Below are 18,390 nucleotides of genomic sequence, written 5' to 3' on the forward strand. Positions count from 1 at the left end.
GCTCCTGTGTTGTCTCTTATCTCTTGAAAAACAAATAAACAAGTCCAAATGAATATTATGAGTTACTGTATATGTACTTGTACTGAATGAACTATAGTTTCATTTATGCTATTTATCTTTCCTTCATGTTAATTCCTGAATTTTGTTTTCAGTTGTTGTCTCTTCTGCTTGCTGTTTCAGTTTGTGTGTATTTTCTGTTTCATTATCTTTTCTAGTTGTACTTGTGTGTGAGCACTATACAAATGATACGGTATATGAAAAAACTAACATAATATGTAGTAAGACATTCAATATTGTCACTTGTTTTCAGTACTTATATTCCCTATGAAGCACCTGTTTATGATTGGCCCCTTTTGTTAGCTATGATTTTCTAATACTGTTTGTTAAACATATATCTCTTCTAGCTTGAGAAGTATAATTATTAGACACTAACCATTCTAAGAAATAGAAAGCACTTAAATTTAGCAGTTGTTACATCTTTTATTCTGTTGTATGTAGGTTGCTTATTAATGACAGATAGCATTGTTTGAAATTACTCAGACCTGAGTTTACAAATGCATTACTTTTGAGGACTCTTAGAAATAGCATATGTTGCTTTCTGTATGCAAAACAACTTTCACATGACACAGTTTGTTCTATGTTAAATTATAAACACTCATTAATACAAAAAACAGGAATGTATAATAGATGGTATTGCTTCCAAGAATTTTATATGAACAGGTAACAGTGTTCTTTTATATTGCTTTAAATCTAATGTGGTACATTCCACTGTTTGCATGCACCTTTCTTGACTTTTGTTTGATTTATCATTTTATTTTCAGGTTTCTTTACAATGTTTATCATAATTAATCTGAGTACTAGAACACAGATACTGAGATTAAACCTTTAAAACATGCAAAGAGACCCTTTTCAGTACCCACAAAAAATAATTCAAGTACTTTATGTTCTGCTGCCCACACAGTCCTACCTCCTGTACCCAATTCAACATTTGTTCCAGAAACAAAGATACCTCAATCTCTCTTACAAAACTAATCACTTGTTTCACTCTGAACAGTACAAAACATGGAGCCAACAATAAAATCCAGCCATACAAAAAGACTACTGAAGAATATACACTGAAGAGCCAAAGGAACAGATACACCTGCCTAATCTCGTGTAGGGCCCCCGTGAGCATGCAGAAGTGCTGCAACACGATGTGGAATGGACACGACTGCTGGAGGGAACTGACACCATGAACCTTGCAGGGCTGCCCATAAATCCATGAGTATGAAGGGATGGAGATCTCTGCTGAACAGCATGTTGCAAGGCATCCCAGATATGCTCAGTAATGTTCATGTCTGGGGAGTTTTGAGGGCATCAAAAGTGTTTAAACTCAGAAGACTATTCCTGGAGCCAGTCTGTAGCAATTCTGGACATGTGGGATGTCACATTATCCTGCTGGAATTGCCCATATCCATCAGAATGCACAATGGACGTGAATGAATGCTGATCTGACAGGATGCTTACGTACGTGTCACCTGTCAGTCATATCTAGACAAATCAGGAGTCACATATCACTCCAACTGCACATTCCCCACACCATTACAGAGCTTCTACCAGCTTGAACAGTCCCCTGCCGACATGTAGGGTCCATGGATTCGTGGGATTGTCCCCATACCTGTACATGTCCATCTGCTTGATACAATTTGAAACAAGATTTGTCCAACAAGGCAACATGTTTCCATTCATCAACTGTCAAATGTGCATATGATGTGCAAAGCTTTGTGTCATGCAGTTATCAAGGGTAAATAGGTGAGTCTTTGGCTCTGAAAGCCCATATCGATGATGTCTCGTTGAATGGCTCACACAATGACACATTCTTATGGCCCAAAATTGAAATCTGCAGCAATATGTTGAAGGGTTGCACTTCTGTCACATTGAACAATTCTCTTCAGTCATCATTGGTCTTGTTATTGTAGGATCTTTTTCCAGCCACAGTGATGTTGAAGATTTGATCTTTTACAGGATTCCTAATATTCACGTTACACTTGTGAAATGGTCGTAAAGAAAATCCCCACTTTATCACTACCTCGGAGAGGATATGCCCCATTGCTTGTGCACTGACTATAATGCCATGTTCAAACACACTTAAATCTTGATAACCTGCCACTGTAGCAGCAGTAACCAATCTAACAACTGCACCAGATACTTTTTGTCTCATATAGGTGTTGCCAACCACAGTGCCATATTCTGCCTGTTTACATGTCTGCGTATTTGAGTATGCATACCTTTACCAGTTTATTTGGTGCTTCAATGTATAAACTTGCATTTCATTGTGAAGTGACCTTGTTCTGTTGCTCAGAAAACCACATAGTGTTGCTGAAATACTTCAGTTTCATCCCCAGAAATAGCAATATTTGAAGGGCATTTGAATATCACACTGGTCTTCTCTTGACCATCAGTGTCAGCTTTTAAAACTAGAACTGCTGGTTCTCTTTCATGTAGCTCTGCAGTTGTTCCACAAGACAAAGTGAACTACATTATATTTCTCCCAAGAAGGAAAGATACTTGGCAGTACTAGGAATTGTTGACTTGGCTATGGAGACAGACACATAATGTGAATAAGTAATGGAAATTAAATTAAATCATTTGACACTATTTTGAAAACTGAAGATGGTTGGTATTATATCTCTGCACAAAGGCATCTTATAACAAGAAGGGAATTTTCTTCTATTTATCACTTTATGTCAACAATCTTTCACATTCTCTCTATCATTGTCCACTCTGTCTTTTCTCAACTTTGGCTGCCAACAAATATTTGCTCAAGGATTTCAGTTGCAAGAAGAATATTTACCAGGTCATCTGAATCCCGAGACAGTTTATTATAAAAGGACAACACATGTCTTCTGACTATTTGAAAGGCTGGCTCATATACAGTAATGTATCATTCAGAAGGAATGACTGAATACAATCACAACTATAAGAATGTATGGAACAGTGTACCACCAATAAGTGATTAAGAATACCGAGATATGGAGTGTGTTCAGCATACCCACTCATGTGTCACCAGAAAGGTTGGTATTTTATCAGGCTCATCAGTGAAGAGCTACAAAACAAAGCAGCAGCAGTAAATATGCCAGTATGCGTTGTCAACATTAAATGAAACAGTATCAGAATGAAAATGAGTTTGAAAAAGATAGAATGGTCAATCTGCAGGAAATGAGTGTCATATAATATTATTTCACCTTGTATGGGCATTCTGCTACACAGCAATGAATGATCAAAGGGATGAAACAGTGTCATATAAAGCCACTCAGTGTGACCCACGTAATGGCTGATTTCTATCTGGGTAAAATGGACAATACAGAATTTTTTCCATAGTGTTTGCTTGATGCTTGAGTCCTCCAACATATATGGATCTGTTGTTCTGTGAGTTCAATAAAGGCTAGTCTGGTAACACACATTCTTTTGTGTCAGCTCCCATTATTCAGAAACCATGAACTCCTCAGACTAAAACGAGGATATAAGTGATTTGACAGGCAGGCAGAGAGCAAAACAGGAGTATTTTTGGATGTGTCTCACTTCAGCCTATACAGTGATGGCTGTATGCACTTTAGGAGCTACTCTGGTTGACAACACTCTGTACCCTATATCACTGAATGACACATGCAAAGTGGGCTCATCTGAAATGCCAATAGGGCAATACCAGTTGGTATTTCCTGTGACCTATCTGAGGCATCTGACTGTGTGACTTATAGTATTCTCCTAGGTAAATTGATGTTTTATGGAATTGATGGTATGAGGGAGTACCTCTCCCCACCACTCCTCCCCCCACCCCACCCCAAAAAAATGCAAATGAAAAAAAAAACAGGGAAAAAAACATAGTGACATTGCCATGGGCAGAGCTTGTGTAGTACATGTTTCTGCCGCTAGGTGTGTAGAGCACAACTCGTTGCCAGTTCAGTGCTGCCTGTGTTGTCGACCTGGCTTGTCTTGTTTGTCTGAAGTGATTGTTTTTGCTAGTGTTGTTTTGTTCTTGTTTCATTTTTTATGATGGCAAGTTTAAGTGAACAAGATGCAGCTGTGAAATTTTATTTTCTATTCAGCAAAAATGCTGCTGATACTGTTTTAATGTTGGAAACAACTTACCAAGATGATGCTATGGGAAAAATGCAAGAGTATTAGTAGTTCGCTCAATTTAAAAATGGTGACATGTTGATTGATGGCAAACCTCATTCTGGATGTCCATCAACTGCCCAAATCAATGAAAATATTGAAAAATTTGAGAGTTTGTGCTCACAGACAGTCAACAGCCAATTGATCAACTGTCAGAGATTAGTGGGTTATCTTGGAGATCATCTCTGTGAATTGTAACAGAATATTTGGGAATGAAAAACATTGCTGCCAAGTTTGTTCCTCAGGTTCTGACCGACAATCAAAAGGAACATCAGGTTGAAACACTTAATGCTGCCCGGTGTGCCTTACTCACCTGACCTGGCTCTGTCTGACTTTTTCTCATGTCCATGCATGAAAGGGGGTATGGAAGAACACTGAGTCGACAATACTAAAAAATAAAAAATAAACAACAAGGGAGGAGCTGTCAGCCATTTCTAAAGATGACTGCAAAAAATGTTTTGAACTGTTGAAGCACCAGTGGGACAAATGTATTAGTTATAATGGAGAGTATTTTGAAGGAGATAAGGTTGTTTTGTAAAAAAATTGAAAATATGTAGCTCTGAAAAAATAATTCTGTATTTTTTATTACCTTTATTTTATTTTTATTCAGAGGCTGGAGGGGGGGAGAGTAGTCCCCTTGGATAGGCAATCAATGGATAACCTCATGTCAACCAGAAGAACACAGGAAGTTGTACTTAGTAATTCAAGCAATATAGTCTGGGGGCATAATTCTGACTGGGGAGAAACTGCATATGTGGTACCCCAGGGCTCAGCCTTATGTCCACTATTGTTCCTCGTATAGGTAAATGATCTTCTGTCTAATGTACAACAAGCAGAATTAGTTCTTTTTGTATATAGCACTAATACTGCAGTCAATCCATGCATACATATAGAAATAGAAGAAATGATAAACAGTGTTCTTAAAAGAGTTACTGACTAATTTTCTGTTAATTGTCTCATCCTCAATTATAAAAAGACACAAAATATTCAATTCTGCATATCTAGGGGTACTACTTAAATAAAAAGTGTAACACATGGTGAGGAAATAATAAGTAGGGTGGAAACTTCAAAACTCTTATTTGTTCATATTGATGAGAATGTAATTTGGAAAAATAACGTTTTGGAACTCCTCAAACAACTTATTTCATCCACATTTGCACTTAGGATCACTGAAGATCTCGAGGATAGACAAATTAGTAGGTTGACATATTTTGCATATTTTCATTCAATAATGTCACATGGAATAATGTAATGGGGTAATTCATCTTTAAGAAAGCAAGTCTTCATTATGCAAAAATGAGCTGCAAGAATAGTATGTGGTGATCACCCACAATAATCTTGTAGATATGTGTTTAAGGAGTTGGGCATTCACAGTATTGCTTCACAGTATATTTATTCCCTTATGAAGTTTCTTGTAAATAAACCAGAACAGTTCAAACAGAACAAATGCTGCAACAAAAGTTTTGATCACTGACCCAGTGATATAAATGTCTGACAGACCATGAAGAAAAATCTGAAAACCAACTGAGAAAATTTCTCCTCAACAAGGCCTTCTATTCTAGAGGAGAATTTCTATCACTGTAATGTGTGAAAAGTGGGGTAGGAACTACAAAAAGAAAGAAAGAAGTGGGAATGTAAAATGACTTGTTCCACAGCATTAGGATCTAGGATGCAGTTTGAGCCATGGGACATGTAACTAACTAACTAACTAACAAGTGTTCTTGATTCCTTTATACTGAGGCAACCTGAATAAACTCAGTATGTCAGGAAGGTTTACAAGCACAATCTACTGCTCCTCCTAGAAGCAACTCCACAAGCCATATTTCAGCAGGGAACTACCTAGCCACGTATGGAAAAGACTGTGGAAACCTGTTCTGAACAACAATAGGCATCACTGATAGCATGTCTGTACACTGTCTGAGAAAAATATGCAACCCTGATTCCATGTCTGTACATATTCTGATATCTTGCACACCAAGTGTGTTTAAGACATGGCTGATACGACTGTTCAGAAAGCTATCCATCACAGTCCTTGAGCAATTGCTGTTGATGCAACAGAAACTCATGTAGAACGTTTAAGATGTGTGATACCTTCGGGACATATCCAGACATCCTTTCAATTCACACCACAAGATTTAGAGTCTGTGGCTGCATTATGTACAGGTGCCATTCCAAATTGAATTCACTAAGTCATGTACTGTCCTGCAATCCAAATAATTTGCATCTTGTCAGGGATGCAATCTGGGTGTAAAATCAATTTCAGTTATCACTCATTTGTTTCAGTTTTCAAATATGTTGGTGTAAATACTCATTCCTCAATTTTTTAATTCCAGCAATGTCCATGGATATTGTTTTGTGGGTTATTTATTTTGAATCCTTACAAAGATGTTGGTTCGTAATAATCATCAGCATTGTGATGGCCAGATAAACATATTATCTGGTTGCCATTGTTGTATTTCCATCATGTTGGTAGTAAGAGTAACTTTAGTTATGTTATTATCAGTGGTAACTTCATAAGGTCTCACTACCCACAAAATTATTCAGTAACAGAAAGCATCTCCTTAAATATTCTATGACCTTTTTGATATTTCACTTTGAAATCAGTGCCTGTGAAACAAAAATATAAAGTGGATATTGAATACATCATAAACGGAATATCATATCTAATGGCCTAACTGTTGGTAAAATAAAGGAAAATACCTTGTGGCAATGAGAACTAATCCCTGTTGACTACCTTCCTTTCTGCTACCTAGTCTATCCTTGCTACACCACAAGCAGTATAAATTAAATAGCAGTCTAATAAAATTTAACTGACTTGTATATTATGGAGAATACACTATCTAAGTTTTGTGGTTTATTTCTTTCTTGTCTCACACAGTGGCATACCTTGGTGCTAGCACAGATTTTTATCAATCTGAGACCGCAAGTATGTCCAGTGTCATGTACAGCAGACAAAGCAGCATTAACCAGCCAGAAATTATGCGACAGCAGAGTTTGATGGGAATGACAACAAATTCTTTCAGTGCCAGTAATTCACTCTGGGAGGCAACAATTCCAAACAGTATTACAGAGGGACCTGAAGTCGCACCCTATTCAGCCCAGCGTTCTCCAAGTTCCAGCCACATGTGAGTAGTTATATTAAGTATTGTAGCTAAATCTGTGGAATCACTTCAAAGACAAGGTAACCTAGAAACAAACAGAAATATAAAAAGTAACTTTCTCTTAGCCTTAAATGTAGTGATAAGTAAAAGATAACATCCTACATATAATTATATTTTTACATTTCCTACCTATTTAAAATGCATGTTACAAATTCAGACTAATTAAATATAGACATGAGAGTGATGTAGGAGAAGGTAATATGGTTCTCTACCTGTCTTAAAGAAGCTTGCACAGGATAGAGTAGCATGGAGAGCTGCATCAAACCAGTCTCAGGACTGAAGACCACAACAACAACAACACCTGTCTTGAAATACCTCTATGATAAAAAATTAAATGATAATCATTAGAGAATTAAGTTTGTATTTACAGAAAGCATTATTTGTGAAAGAGGTAACTACATGTCTACTACCTGCAATTTTGTTGAATTGACAGCAGAGATACGTTAACACCTCAAATAAATTTAACAATAGTCAGTTTCTGCTCCTACTATGCTGACAACAACATTCTAATATTACATTTCATTTCAATACTAAAGTAATTGCTTGTGTGGAAAAAACTGAGTAATAAATCCTACCTAAAGGCGTAAGTGGAGTAATCTAATCTGTCAGCCAGATGATAATTTTATTTATAACTAAATAAGTCAACTTTTCAGTAACAAGAACAGTGACAAGCTGCCTTGTTAGATGTAATAAAAAACAGAATCTTCAACATTGACTACAGTAATATTTACTGCAGAGGTTTCAGTTGATTACTATCGCAAGGCACCATTTCTTAGATTCTCATGCTAAGATTCAATGAGCACGTCACCATTATATGGAAACTGTAAAGTGTAAATATATGAGAGCATTCCTGTCAAAATGTCATGTCAGAAACTTTATTGAAAAATGAAGTGGTGGAAATCATTAGCTATATATTAGTGGTGGATGTTACTCAATAATTTCACATTTGCAATTATGCAAAAGAGCCATTGTGTTCTCAGTTGTATACAATTGATGTGTAAGAACATAGTGTGTTCTCTTAGTTCTTTGCACTTTTTTTCTTCATTCCCCTTTGTGTTATTGTTCAGTATCAATAGGATTCCCCTTGCAATAAAGTTTTACAAAATTTATAACATTGTGCTGTCTATGATAATGTTATTTATTCTGCTACTGGTTTCAGTTTTAAACCCTCACCTAAGGGCAGCTGTACAACATACAAAAGTGGACACTGTGACAATACTAAATGATCCTTTTTTTCCTTTCTTTTTTTGCTGAGTCTCAATTGAAACAAGTAGCAGAATAAATAACATTAACACAGACAGCACAATGTTATGCATTTTGTAAAATTTGCACATGCTGTTGACCATCACCTAAGCAAGATGTTCAATAAAATTTTAACTAAGAGAATAAATATCTTAAGCTTAATAAAGCATGTAGAGACAGTTTTAATAATCGTACACAGACTTAACTGGAGAATCATTGTTTGTGTGGACTTTAATGTTGATTTTCTATCACTTGGCAATGACTGAGGATACCTAGGGTCGTTGATTCCCAGTTTTGTATTATTTCCCACAGTAAAATTCCTTGTGAGGGCTGAAGACATAATGCAATAGCCACTGACAATTTGTTTTTATACCCAACAACCTATAGTCAATAGATGTAAAACCAATGGCCAATAGTTTATCTGATCATGATGATAAAAATTTAGCAATAAGATATAGTGACCAGGTAGTTTCAGGTTGCAGAAGAAAAATATTTTCCCACAGAATTGTAAATGATGATTTGACCATGGAGTTTAGAGATTTAGAGAGCAGTTATCGAGAGAACACGTTTGTGTGTGTGTGTGTGTGTGTGTGTGTGTGTGTGTGTGTGTGTGTGTGTGTGTGTGTGTGTGTGTGTCAGCATTTGCACATTTGTGTGTGATATATCTTATGCCATACTCTACATCCTTGAAGACCTTAAAGCGACCTGCCGAGTTGTTTACTAAGGTAGTGACTAAAAGGCAAGCTTGAAGTCACATCATTTGTTTACTGAGCATGAACTAAAGTCATTACAGTTTGAGGACAAAGGTCCACACAGCAATAACACTGAAGTGTCCTGTGATAATACAGGAAAACAATGGAAATAATCTTATGTGACAATACATAGTCAGTGCCCACTAGGACAAATTCCACAATCATTGGTAGCAGTGTGTAGCTAACAAAACGAGGTCTTCTGAAGTGGTGGCTGCATGGCAGAAACTGGGAGTGTTGTGAAAGCACAAGGCAGTACTGTCAGTTGGGTAGCAGCAGTGGCAGGTGTCAGGGTATGGATCATAGTCTCAGGTGAGGCTGGCGAACTGTCTGTAGGCCACAGGTGAACTGGCTGCCAAGGGCTCAGTGGCTTGCTAAGTACTCACTGCAGAGGAACACGGGCACTGTCATGAGAACATGTGAGCCAGTGAACACAAGTAGGTGCCTAAGACAGCAGTGCTATTTACTATGGTCTGCACATCATGTAATGGTGGTTGCAGGAGGCTTGGTGGTAAACTGCTCAATGAATCTGTAGGCAGACAGCAGCCTGAGATAATGTTGGTGCCACACCTGGCCTGGAAGCATATCCACAAGTGTGGTGGCTGAATATGTGGTGACTCCTTCCCCCTTGCGGCAGATGGTGCAACCATCTCAGAAAAGTGCAGCAACCAGGAAAGCAGGCTCTTGGCAGCCACCAGAGTGGACTGGGATGAGACAATAAGACAATCAGGCAGTGAACAAAAAGAGTGATTCTGACCAAAAAAAAAGCATGATGTGTTCTTGTAGGAAATGCAGCAGTCTGATGTAGGTGATTATGGGAAAGACACAGACAAAGGCTGAGCCAGGAGAAAAGAGTACATAGAGGTCCAACTCAGGCCTGGAAGGACACACAATGTGATTGGTGGCACCAGCAGGGACTGCTGGAGGTATGCAGGGAAGGTAAAGGAAGAGGTGATCGTGGCAATGGCAGTGGTCAGAATGACATCAAGTGGGCCTAGCAAGAGGGAGTTGGCATGAAAAACGAAGGAACCACAGGGCCGGCAGGAACAATATCCACTGAGAAAGTGGCAGTGGTGGCAACAGCAGCATTGTTGAGAGGCCTGGTATTAACAGTGAGTACAGTCACAGGGATTGCTGTGGCAATGCCAAAATAGGCAGCAGTGATGCCATCATAGAGAGAGTCAGCCACAAAAGGGACAGCCATAGCGGTGCAAGTGTGGATGGCCCTATCTAGTGCAGAAATGGCTGCAGAGGTGGCACCAATGACAGCTGCAGCACTAGCTCAGCTGGCAGCTAGAGGGCTGGCTGGAACAGAGTCATGGATGACTGGACAGATGAAAGAGCTGGCATCAGCCTCAAAGTGGTCAACAACTGACAGGGTGAAACCAGAACAACTTTTGTCATAGAAGCCTGTGAGCAAGAATTGGAATGCCATATGGCACAATAACAGGGCAGCAATGGGCTGGCAGTGACCCAACTAGGCACAAACACAAAAACCTTTGGATGATCTGCCTCAATGCAATGGGAAAAATTGTAGCAGGTTCAGAGTCGCCCTACCCTGGAATGAATGGGCTGGAGACAATGAGAGCTCTAGTGAGTGAGAATATGTAGCAAAGAAACTGGAACCTGAATGCATGAGAAAGACCCAGGCTGACAAAAGCATGTAAGGGAATGCACACAGGAAGAACATAGGAACAAACAGCCCAATTACGTGTAAGAGAGAGCAGTCTCAAGAAGGGGCAGCTGCTTGACAGGAACATGAATTATAAAGGAAAGCCTACTGAACAAATGAACATAGGTGTGAAAAATAAGAAGAGAACAGTCCATGTCTGGTACATGGTGGACACACTCCACCTTGGGAAGATGTGAATACAAGCTAGCACAACACAAGGAGTGTGAATAACTGCCTCACCAACATCCACACAAGCAAGATCAATATAGTAGAAAACATGCAAGTAGTCAAGTGACCCCATCATTCTCATCCTGTCTGGGCACCACCATCCACAGGAAGAGGGCCAGATATTTCTGCATCATCTGGGCAAATAATGACACAACATAGCATCACGGGGCTCACTGTGGTGGAGGGGAGGCATCCAGGTGACACGTGAGGTCAGGAGATGGTGCAGCAGCCAGAAAACTGTGATCAGGTGCTGAAGCTGATTGAGCTGGAGCAGATGGTATCAGAGCAGACAGTATCCATTCTTGCACGCGTCGACGGGACCTGCAGCAAAGGAGCTGGCAGAATCTGTGGTGCAGGAAGTGAAAGAAGTTCTGGGACAAGTGACATGCAGGCTGGTGTTGTGGAGCAGATGGGCCAGCAGTGTATATGTCCATGCTGGGCCAGCTAGCAGCAAGTGTGCTAGTGGTATAGTGGTAGCTGGTCCCAGACTCGGAGGTGCCACAGAGGGAGGCAGAACAGCATCTGGCCTAGCAGTGGGGGCAGTGGAAGGAGAGGCATCTCCACAATTGCCTGACCAAACACAAGTGTGGTGAGGAAGTCAACTGTCTGCCTTCTGCAAGATTTGCAGTTTTATCAGCATCGTAATACAACAGAATCCATCGTAGTCATAGAGAAGAGTACAACACTGAGAATATACACAAACTGTGAGTGTCACATGTATCATGAAGCTAGTATCCATGATGCCAACTGAAGTATTTGGTGGATGAAAGATGAGCACTGAGAAAAAAACACACAAAACCGATACCCTCATCTCCAACTATAGTGCCTTGTCCACTGTTGTAATAAAGTAATGATTGATTGGCATTCTTGAAGCAGCACTGTTCATTGAGTTTGAACTAAATTCAGTTCAATCATCTGTAGCAGTATTGAGTTGAGGAAGTAAAGTCTTCTGGAGCAGTGGTTGCTTGGCAGCAACTTTGAGCCTGGAGAAGGCCTGAGGTAACACTGTCAGTTGGGTAACATGAGTGGCAGGCATTGGTGTCTGTAGCATAATCTCAGGTATGGCTGGCAGTCTACAGCAGCAACATCGTAGAGGAACACAGATAGAGTGTTATGTGGACACGTTATCATGTGGACACAAGTAGATGCCTGTGCTGCAGCACAGTTTACCATGATCTGCACACCATGTAGTGGTGCACTGCAGCTGGCAGATGCAGGAGGCTCAGATCAGTGAATCTGTTGACAAATAGCTGCATGAGATAATGCAGGGGTTATGCCTCACCTGCAAAGTAAATTCATGAAGGTGTTGGTCAAATATGCAAGGCCCAGTTCTGCATATACTACAGATCTCCTTACTATGGATTTATGTACTAAAAAGTATGTCATATCATATTTAACTAATTCAAATTTAAACTTGATGGGATCTATGAAACATCATGAATGTATGAAACCCGTAAAGCTCAGGTATGGCCCTGTGACTTCCCTGGCTGATCGTGTTTATTTGAGTGTAGTCCTCACTGGCAGTTCATTTGACCACCAGTGAAATGTATGAGATCTATGCATTTTCTTACACAAAGTTTTCAAATAATTCAGTTTGTTTGTATAGACAACATGTTAAATTTTATAATAAGAACATTTTAGGAGACCTACAAAAGTTTCATTACTTTATATACATTTCTGAGACATAATTACACAAATACTTATTGTAGTTTTCAGTGTACAAAGATGAAATATATGACTCCTTTGTTCAAGCTGTGCAACTTTCTTCAATGAATTCTTCAACAGAGTAATAGCACTTTTCCACCCAAAGATTAAAAAGCAATTTTTTCAGAGAACCAAGTTCCATGGTAAATATATTACAACCTTTTATTTTATTGAACATTTCTAACTCCATGTACTCTGGTGTTTGAGCACAGAGTTTTAAATGGTGTGTTTGAAGTTTAAAATTCTCTCTGTGACAAGTGTTGTAGTTATTTTGGAAATGGAAAAAAAGATTATACCATAGTGAATGACTCACAGAAGCAGTGGTGCCTATGTTTGTGGAGCCCAGCAATTCAGTTTTTGCATTGTCTGTTGTTTGGTTTATGGTGTACTGTCATTTACTTGTTTAGGCTTCCATAGACAATATGCAATTTTTAAATAATTAATTTGACCTGGGGTCCACAACCTACATAAAACTGATGTCTGTATATGACCTCTACAGATTTTATACTTGAAGTGCATTTCATTGTGTAGTGACTCACTTTTCAAATAATGTAATACAACGAGCCCACATTTTAGCTAATAGTCATGGACAAAATATTTCAAAGATGCTTAGTGAAGTGAACATTAACATAACATCTTTTGTAAAACCCATTGCACCTATGTTTGAAGTAACAAAGGATTGCAATAAACTATCGGAGACACTAACAAATATGATGAAGTTATCTTAATAGGAGGTTCTAATGATGTGTACCATAACAATGCTAAACAGGCTGACAGAGAAACAGTGAAAGCCCTAAACAATTTACAAAATGTAAATGTCATCCTCTTGAGCATACTAACTAGATATGACTTAATTCCTACATCATGTGTCAACAAAGAAATTGAAAATACTAATAGTAAACTAGAGAAATTTGCTAAAGCATTTCCTAATGCATCTTTCCTCAAATGTCATTGCCATGAAGTACCAGGTATGTAATGCACTTAAGCAACAAGGCAAAGTGATTTATGTATCCTTAAATTAGAGAATATAATTACAGGAAACAAGTCACACACTGTCCTAGAAATGGAAATATAAGGACATCCTTGTGCTGAAAATGGAAATGAGAAAAATAACTTGTCAGCTGGGGTACAAACCGAAGTGCTAGGTCCATCTAAAACACTCTCCTACACAGAAGTTGTGATTTCACCTACAAGATTAACATCATCTGAAGAAGAAAAAGATGTGACATCTACAGGGAAAACAGAAATTCCGCATGCAACAAATGGGAAGAAATCTTCCTCAAGCAATCCAAATAAAAGTTTGTTGTACAGAAGAAATACTGAGCCTCTTTCACATCTCAACCATTTTTATGCGTGGGCCTGCAGAAAAAAAAGGGACAACAGTAGGTAGTGTCAAGTATCTCTTCCCTCCTGTCTCATGGCAAACTCCCTTGGATTCTCAGTCAGGTAACAACAGCACCAACAGAATAAAAAATCAAGAGGAAGGTATCTCTTTCTTTCATCAAAATATATGAGGCCTCTTAAGCAAAACAGATCAACTTCTTTATTAACATTAATGAAAAGGATTGTATAAATAATTCTCAGATTTTGTGCTTAAGTGAGCACCATCTTACTGATAAATGTGCCTTGCCATCTATAATAAGTTATTGTTTAGCAACATACTACAGTAGGGAAAGTAAAGACAAAGGTGGAGTAGCAATTTATGTTAAGGATGGTGTAGCATAAAAAGCTATTGATATTAAAAAATATTGTGTGGAACAACAATTTGAGGCATGTGCAACTGAAATAATAACTAATTTCTACACAATAATAGTGCTGGCTGTCTACAAGGCACCTTCAGGTGACATACAAACTTTTCTACATATATGGAATTCCTGCTGTCAGGGTTACAAGCAAAAGCAAAGGATATTGTAGTTTTAGGTGATTTCACTATAAACTTTATGACAGAAAATATGAATAAATTTGACTTTGAGAGTGTGATGACCTTTATAATCTGATACTAGTAATAAACTTTCCAACAAGAATTACAACTGAGTCCCAAACCATGATAGATAATATTTTTTTAGAAGTAAGTAGATATAAGAATTATTCTGTCAGGCATGTTATAATTGGGCTTTCAGACCATGATGGACAAATTCTCACTCTTTGTAATGTTAATCTGTTCAAAAAACAATTTCCTCAATGGAAGTTCATAAGAGTAATGAACAAAGAGGCAAAAGAAACTTTCACCCGTAGGTTGCAGCCAATGGATTGGTATTCAGTATGTAGCTTTGATAATATTGATACTAAATTTAGTTGTTTTATAAATGAATTCCATGCTCTTTTTGAAGAAATATTTTCAAAGAAATGGGTCAGCAACAGGGCTTCCAATTCTGTATGTAAAACTTTGGTTACAAAAGGTATAAAACAGTCATGTAAAACCGAAAAGGAAACTTATGTTGCAATAAGATTATCTAAAGATGTAGAAAAATGGGAACACTATAGATTATACTACAAAATTTTAAAGAAACTAATACAGAAATCAAAAGCCCTTTATTATGAGAAGAAAACAGATAATTCTAATAATAAAATAAAAACAATTTGGAGCATTGTAAAAAATAAACAGGAAGACATACAATGAGCAAAGTAGATGTCAATAAAATCATATATGAAGGTACCCTAGTGGATAACCGAGTGGCTGAGATTTTTAATAAACACTTCCTATCAGTAACTCAACAGATTGGCTGCAAATCCAATGTTGATAAAGCCATAGCTCTTTGTCAAGCTTTATATTCGAACACAATTCCAGAAATGCACTTTAATCCTATCACTGTAGATGAAATTCAAAAAAATCATGATGTCTCTAAAAAGTAAGAACTCTACAGGGATTGATAATATTTCTAATATTTTATTGAAATGTCCTTGTATGTGGGTAAGGGACATACTCTGTTATATTTTCAATGCTTCCCTTCAAAAAGGTGTTGTTCCCAGTAGACTTAAGTATGCCATTGTGAAGCCCCTGTACAAAAAGGGCAATAAAACTGAATTAACTAATTATCAACCTATCTCTTTGCTGACAGATTTCTCTAACATTCTAGAAAAGCTAATACATGGAAGAATTACTGATCATCTTGTGAAGAATGGAGTTCTCAGCAAGAGCCAATTTGGCTTTTAAAAGGGCTGTTCAACACAACACGCAATCTATGCCCTTGCTAATGAAGTCCTAGAAACCCATAATGAGAAATGGTGCCTTCTGGGATTTGTCTAAAGCATTTGACTGTGTTTATCACCAGACTCTCTCAAAAGAAACAAAATTAGTAGGAATAAGGGTTGCAGGCAATTGGCTACAGTCATATCTCCAAGGCAGGAAACAAAAAGTTGTCTTGAACAGCTCAGGTGGAGTATATGATGTCTCTGCACCTTCTGAATGGAGTTTCATTGCATATGGAGTGCCTCAGGGTTCAATTCTTGGGCCACTATTATTCTTGATTTTTATAAATGATCTACCATCATGCACAAGTCTGTTGTGCAAATTTACATTATTTGCTGATGATACCACAATTTTTATTAGACAGGACAGATACAAATCTTGAGAAATCCATTAATTGCACACACTCAGATGTGGTTAATTGGTTCAAGGTGAATGGTCACTCATTAAATTCCAGTAACACCAGCCTTATTCAGTTCTGTACAAAAATAGAAAAAGAGTGGCAGATACGTGTGACATGTGGGAATTAGCCAATAGAAAGAATGGAAACAACAAAATTTCTTCGAGTGCACATTGACAAGAAAATGAATTGATCTTCACATATTAGAGATCTCTGTAAGAGGCTTAGCTCTGCTACATTGCTTTACAGTTTGTCACTACATGTGTTGAACATAACACTGCAAAAGTGGCATACTACGGCTATTTTCACTCAGTCATTGAACGCAGTATTATTTTTGGGGCAACCAGTCATTAGCAAGGAAAGTGTTAATTGCTCAGAAGCGATCTTTAAGAGTTATGCATGGATTACGTCCAAGAGATTCATGCAGAAATAGCTTTTGAAAACTTAAAACATACACAACTACATGCCAATATATTTTTTCACTTGTGTCTTTTGTCTGTAAAAATATAGAGATGTTTCAACCAAATAGTAATTATCATGAATATAACACAGAGAGGAAGAATGACATACACAGCGAGCATAGAAATCTGAGCTTGGTGCAAAATGGTGTCCACTACACTGGAACAAAACCTCTTCTGCCTGAAATAAAGACAGAGATTCATAGCAAGAGTAAATTTAAGAAAGCATTAAAAATATTTATGCTCAAAAGAGTTTTTTACAATCTAGATTTTATTTTTAAATGAACAAATTGTAAGATTTTAATATTATATAATCCAATTTGACATAATGCCATTAAGAATGTTATTTGACTTGAGCTCTGTATCCATTTGTGCTCTGTATCTGTTTTTCTGTAATGCTTTAATGATTCTAAGAAAATATGTATCATCTTTTTTCTACATAGCTGTACAAAGAAATTACTGTATAAACTTTGATATAATTATGTACTCAAATGCCTGTATATGCTATAAGATCATCATGATGTATTTGTAAAAAACTGACTCTTTCCACTTCCTTGTGAACCCAACACAGTTGGACCTATGGAACATGAAATAAAATCGATCAATCAATCACTTTATTTGTGAGTAAATATACATTCCTAGAAATGTTTTGTTTAAGGATACAGGGTACTTTTCTGGCTCAATATTATATAAAAATCAACACCTATTTCTTTCAGGCACTGTATATAATGTATATGTTTGCAGCACACTTTTTAAACAAATTAGAAGTATTTTGAATATTTTTGAAACTCCTTTGGGTTATTGAAAAAATTACAAAGAAATTGATGCATTTTTTCCCAAAACGGTTCCTCAGATTGAGGTACCATTTAATTCAATGTTATACATTTGAAGGAGACCAAATTTTTATCAGATGTGCATGACATGATGGCTGAGTACTAGACCTGTTTAATTCCACCTATTATGTACATTACAAGGATAAAAAAATATATCTTTCATTCTAATTTTTATAATTTTCTTCCTAATAAAAATGTTATTTTTTCTGTAATTTAGTTGATTCTACAATAAAGCTTAGGTCTCCTACATAAGTATGGACTATTGCAAGTTACAGAAAAAAGCCAGCTGAAGTGGCCAAGCGGTTCCAGGCGCTACAGTCTGGAACCGCTCGACCACATCGGTTGCAGGTTTGGATCCTGCCTCGAGCATGGATGTGTGTGATCTCCTTAGGTTAGTTATGTTTAAGTAGTTCTAAGTTCTAGGGGACTGATGACCTCAGAAGTTAAGTCCCATAGTGCTCAGAACCATATGAATAGAAAGAATTAGATAAATGCTTTATAAACTTTAGGAAATACTTGTACCTGAATTCTGAAAAATACAACTAGCGAGAAATTGGGAATGAAGATATGAATCCAATTAAACTGTGCCTCAGAACATATC

At 37.5% G+C, this 18,390-nt stretch overlaps 1 protein-coding gene across 11 annotated transcripts in view; it reads left to right on the forward strand.

Annotated features, from left to right (window-relative positions):
* LOC126284608 (rabphilin-3A-like) overlaps window positions 1–18,390 on the forward strand; it is a 971,947-nt gene that overhangs the window by 861,579 nt on the left and 91,978 nt on the right. For all 11 annotated transcript variants that reach the window (XM_049983667.1, XM_049983659.1, XM_049983658.1 and 8 more), the window contains exon 11: window positions 7,034–7,280. In XM_049983667.1, the coding sequence (XP_049839624.1) occupies window positions 7,034–7,280 (247 nt within the window). The remainder of the gene's footprint in view (window positions 1–7,033; window positions 7,281–18,390) is intronic.

Source organism: Schistocerca gregaria, chromosome 8 (assembly GCF_023897955.1).
Source record: "Schistocerca gregaria isolate iqSchGreg1 chromosome 8, iqSchGreg1.2, whole genome shotgun sequence".
Lineage (NCBI taxonomy): Eukaryota > Metazoa > Arthropoda > Insecta > Orthoptera > Acrididae > Schistocerca > Schistocerca gregaria.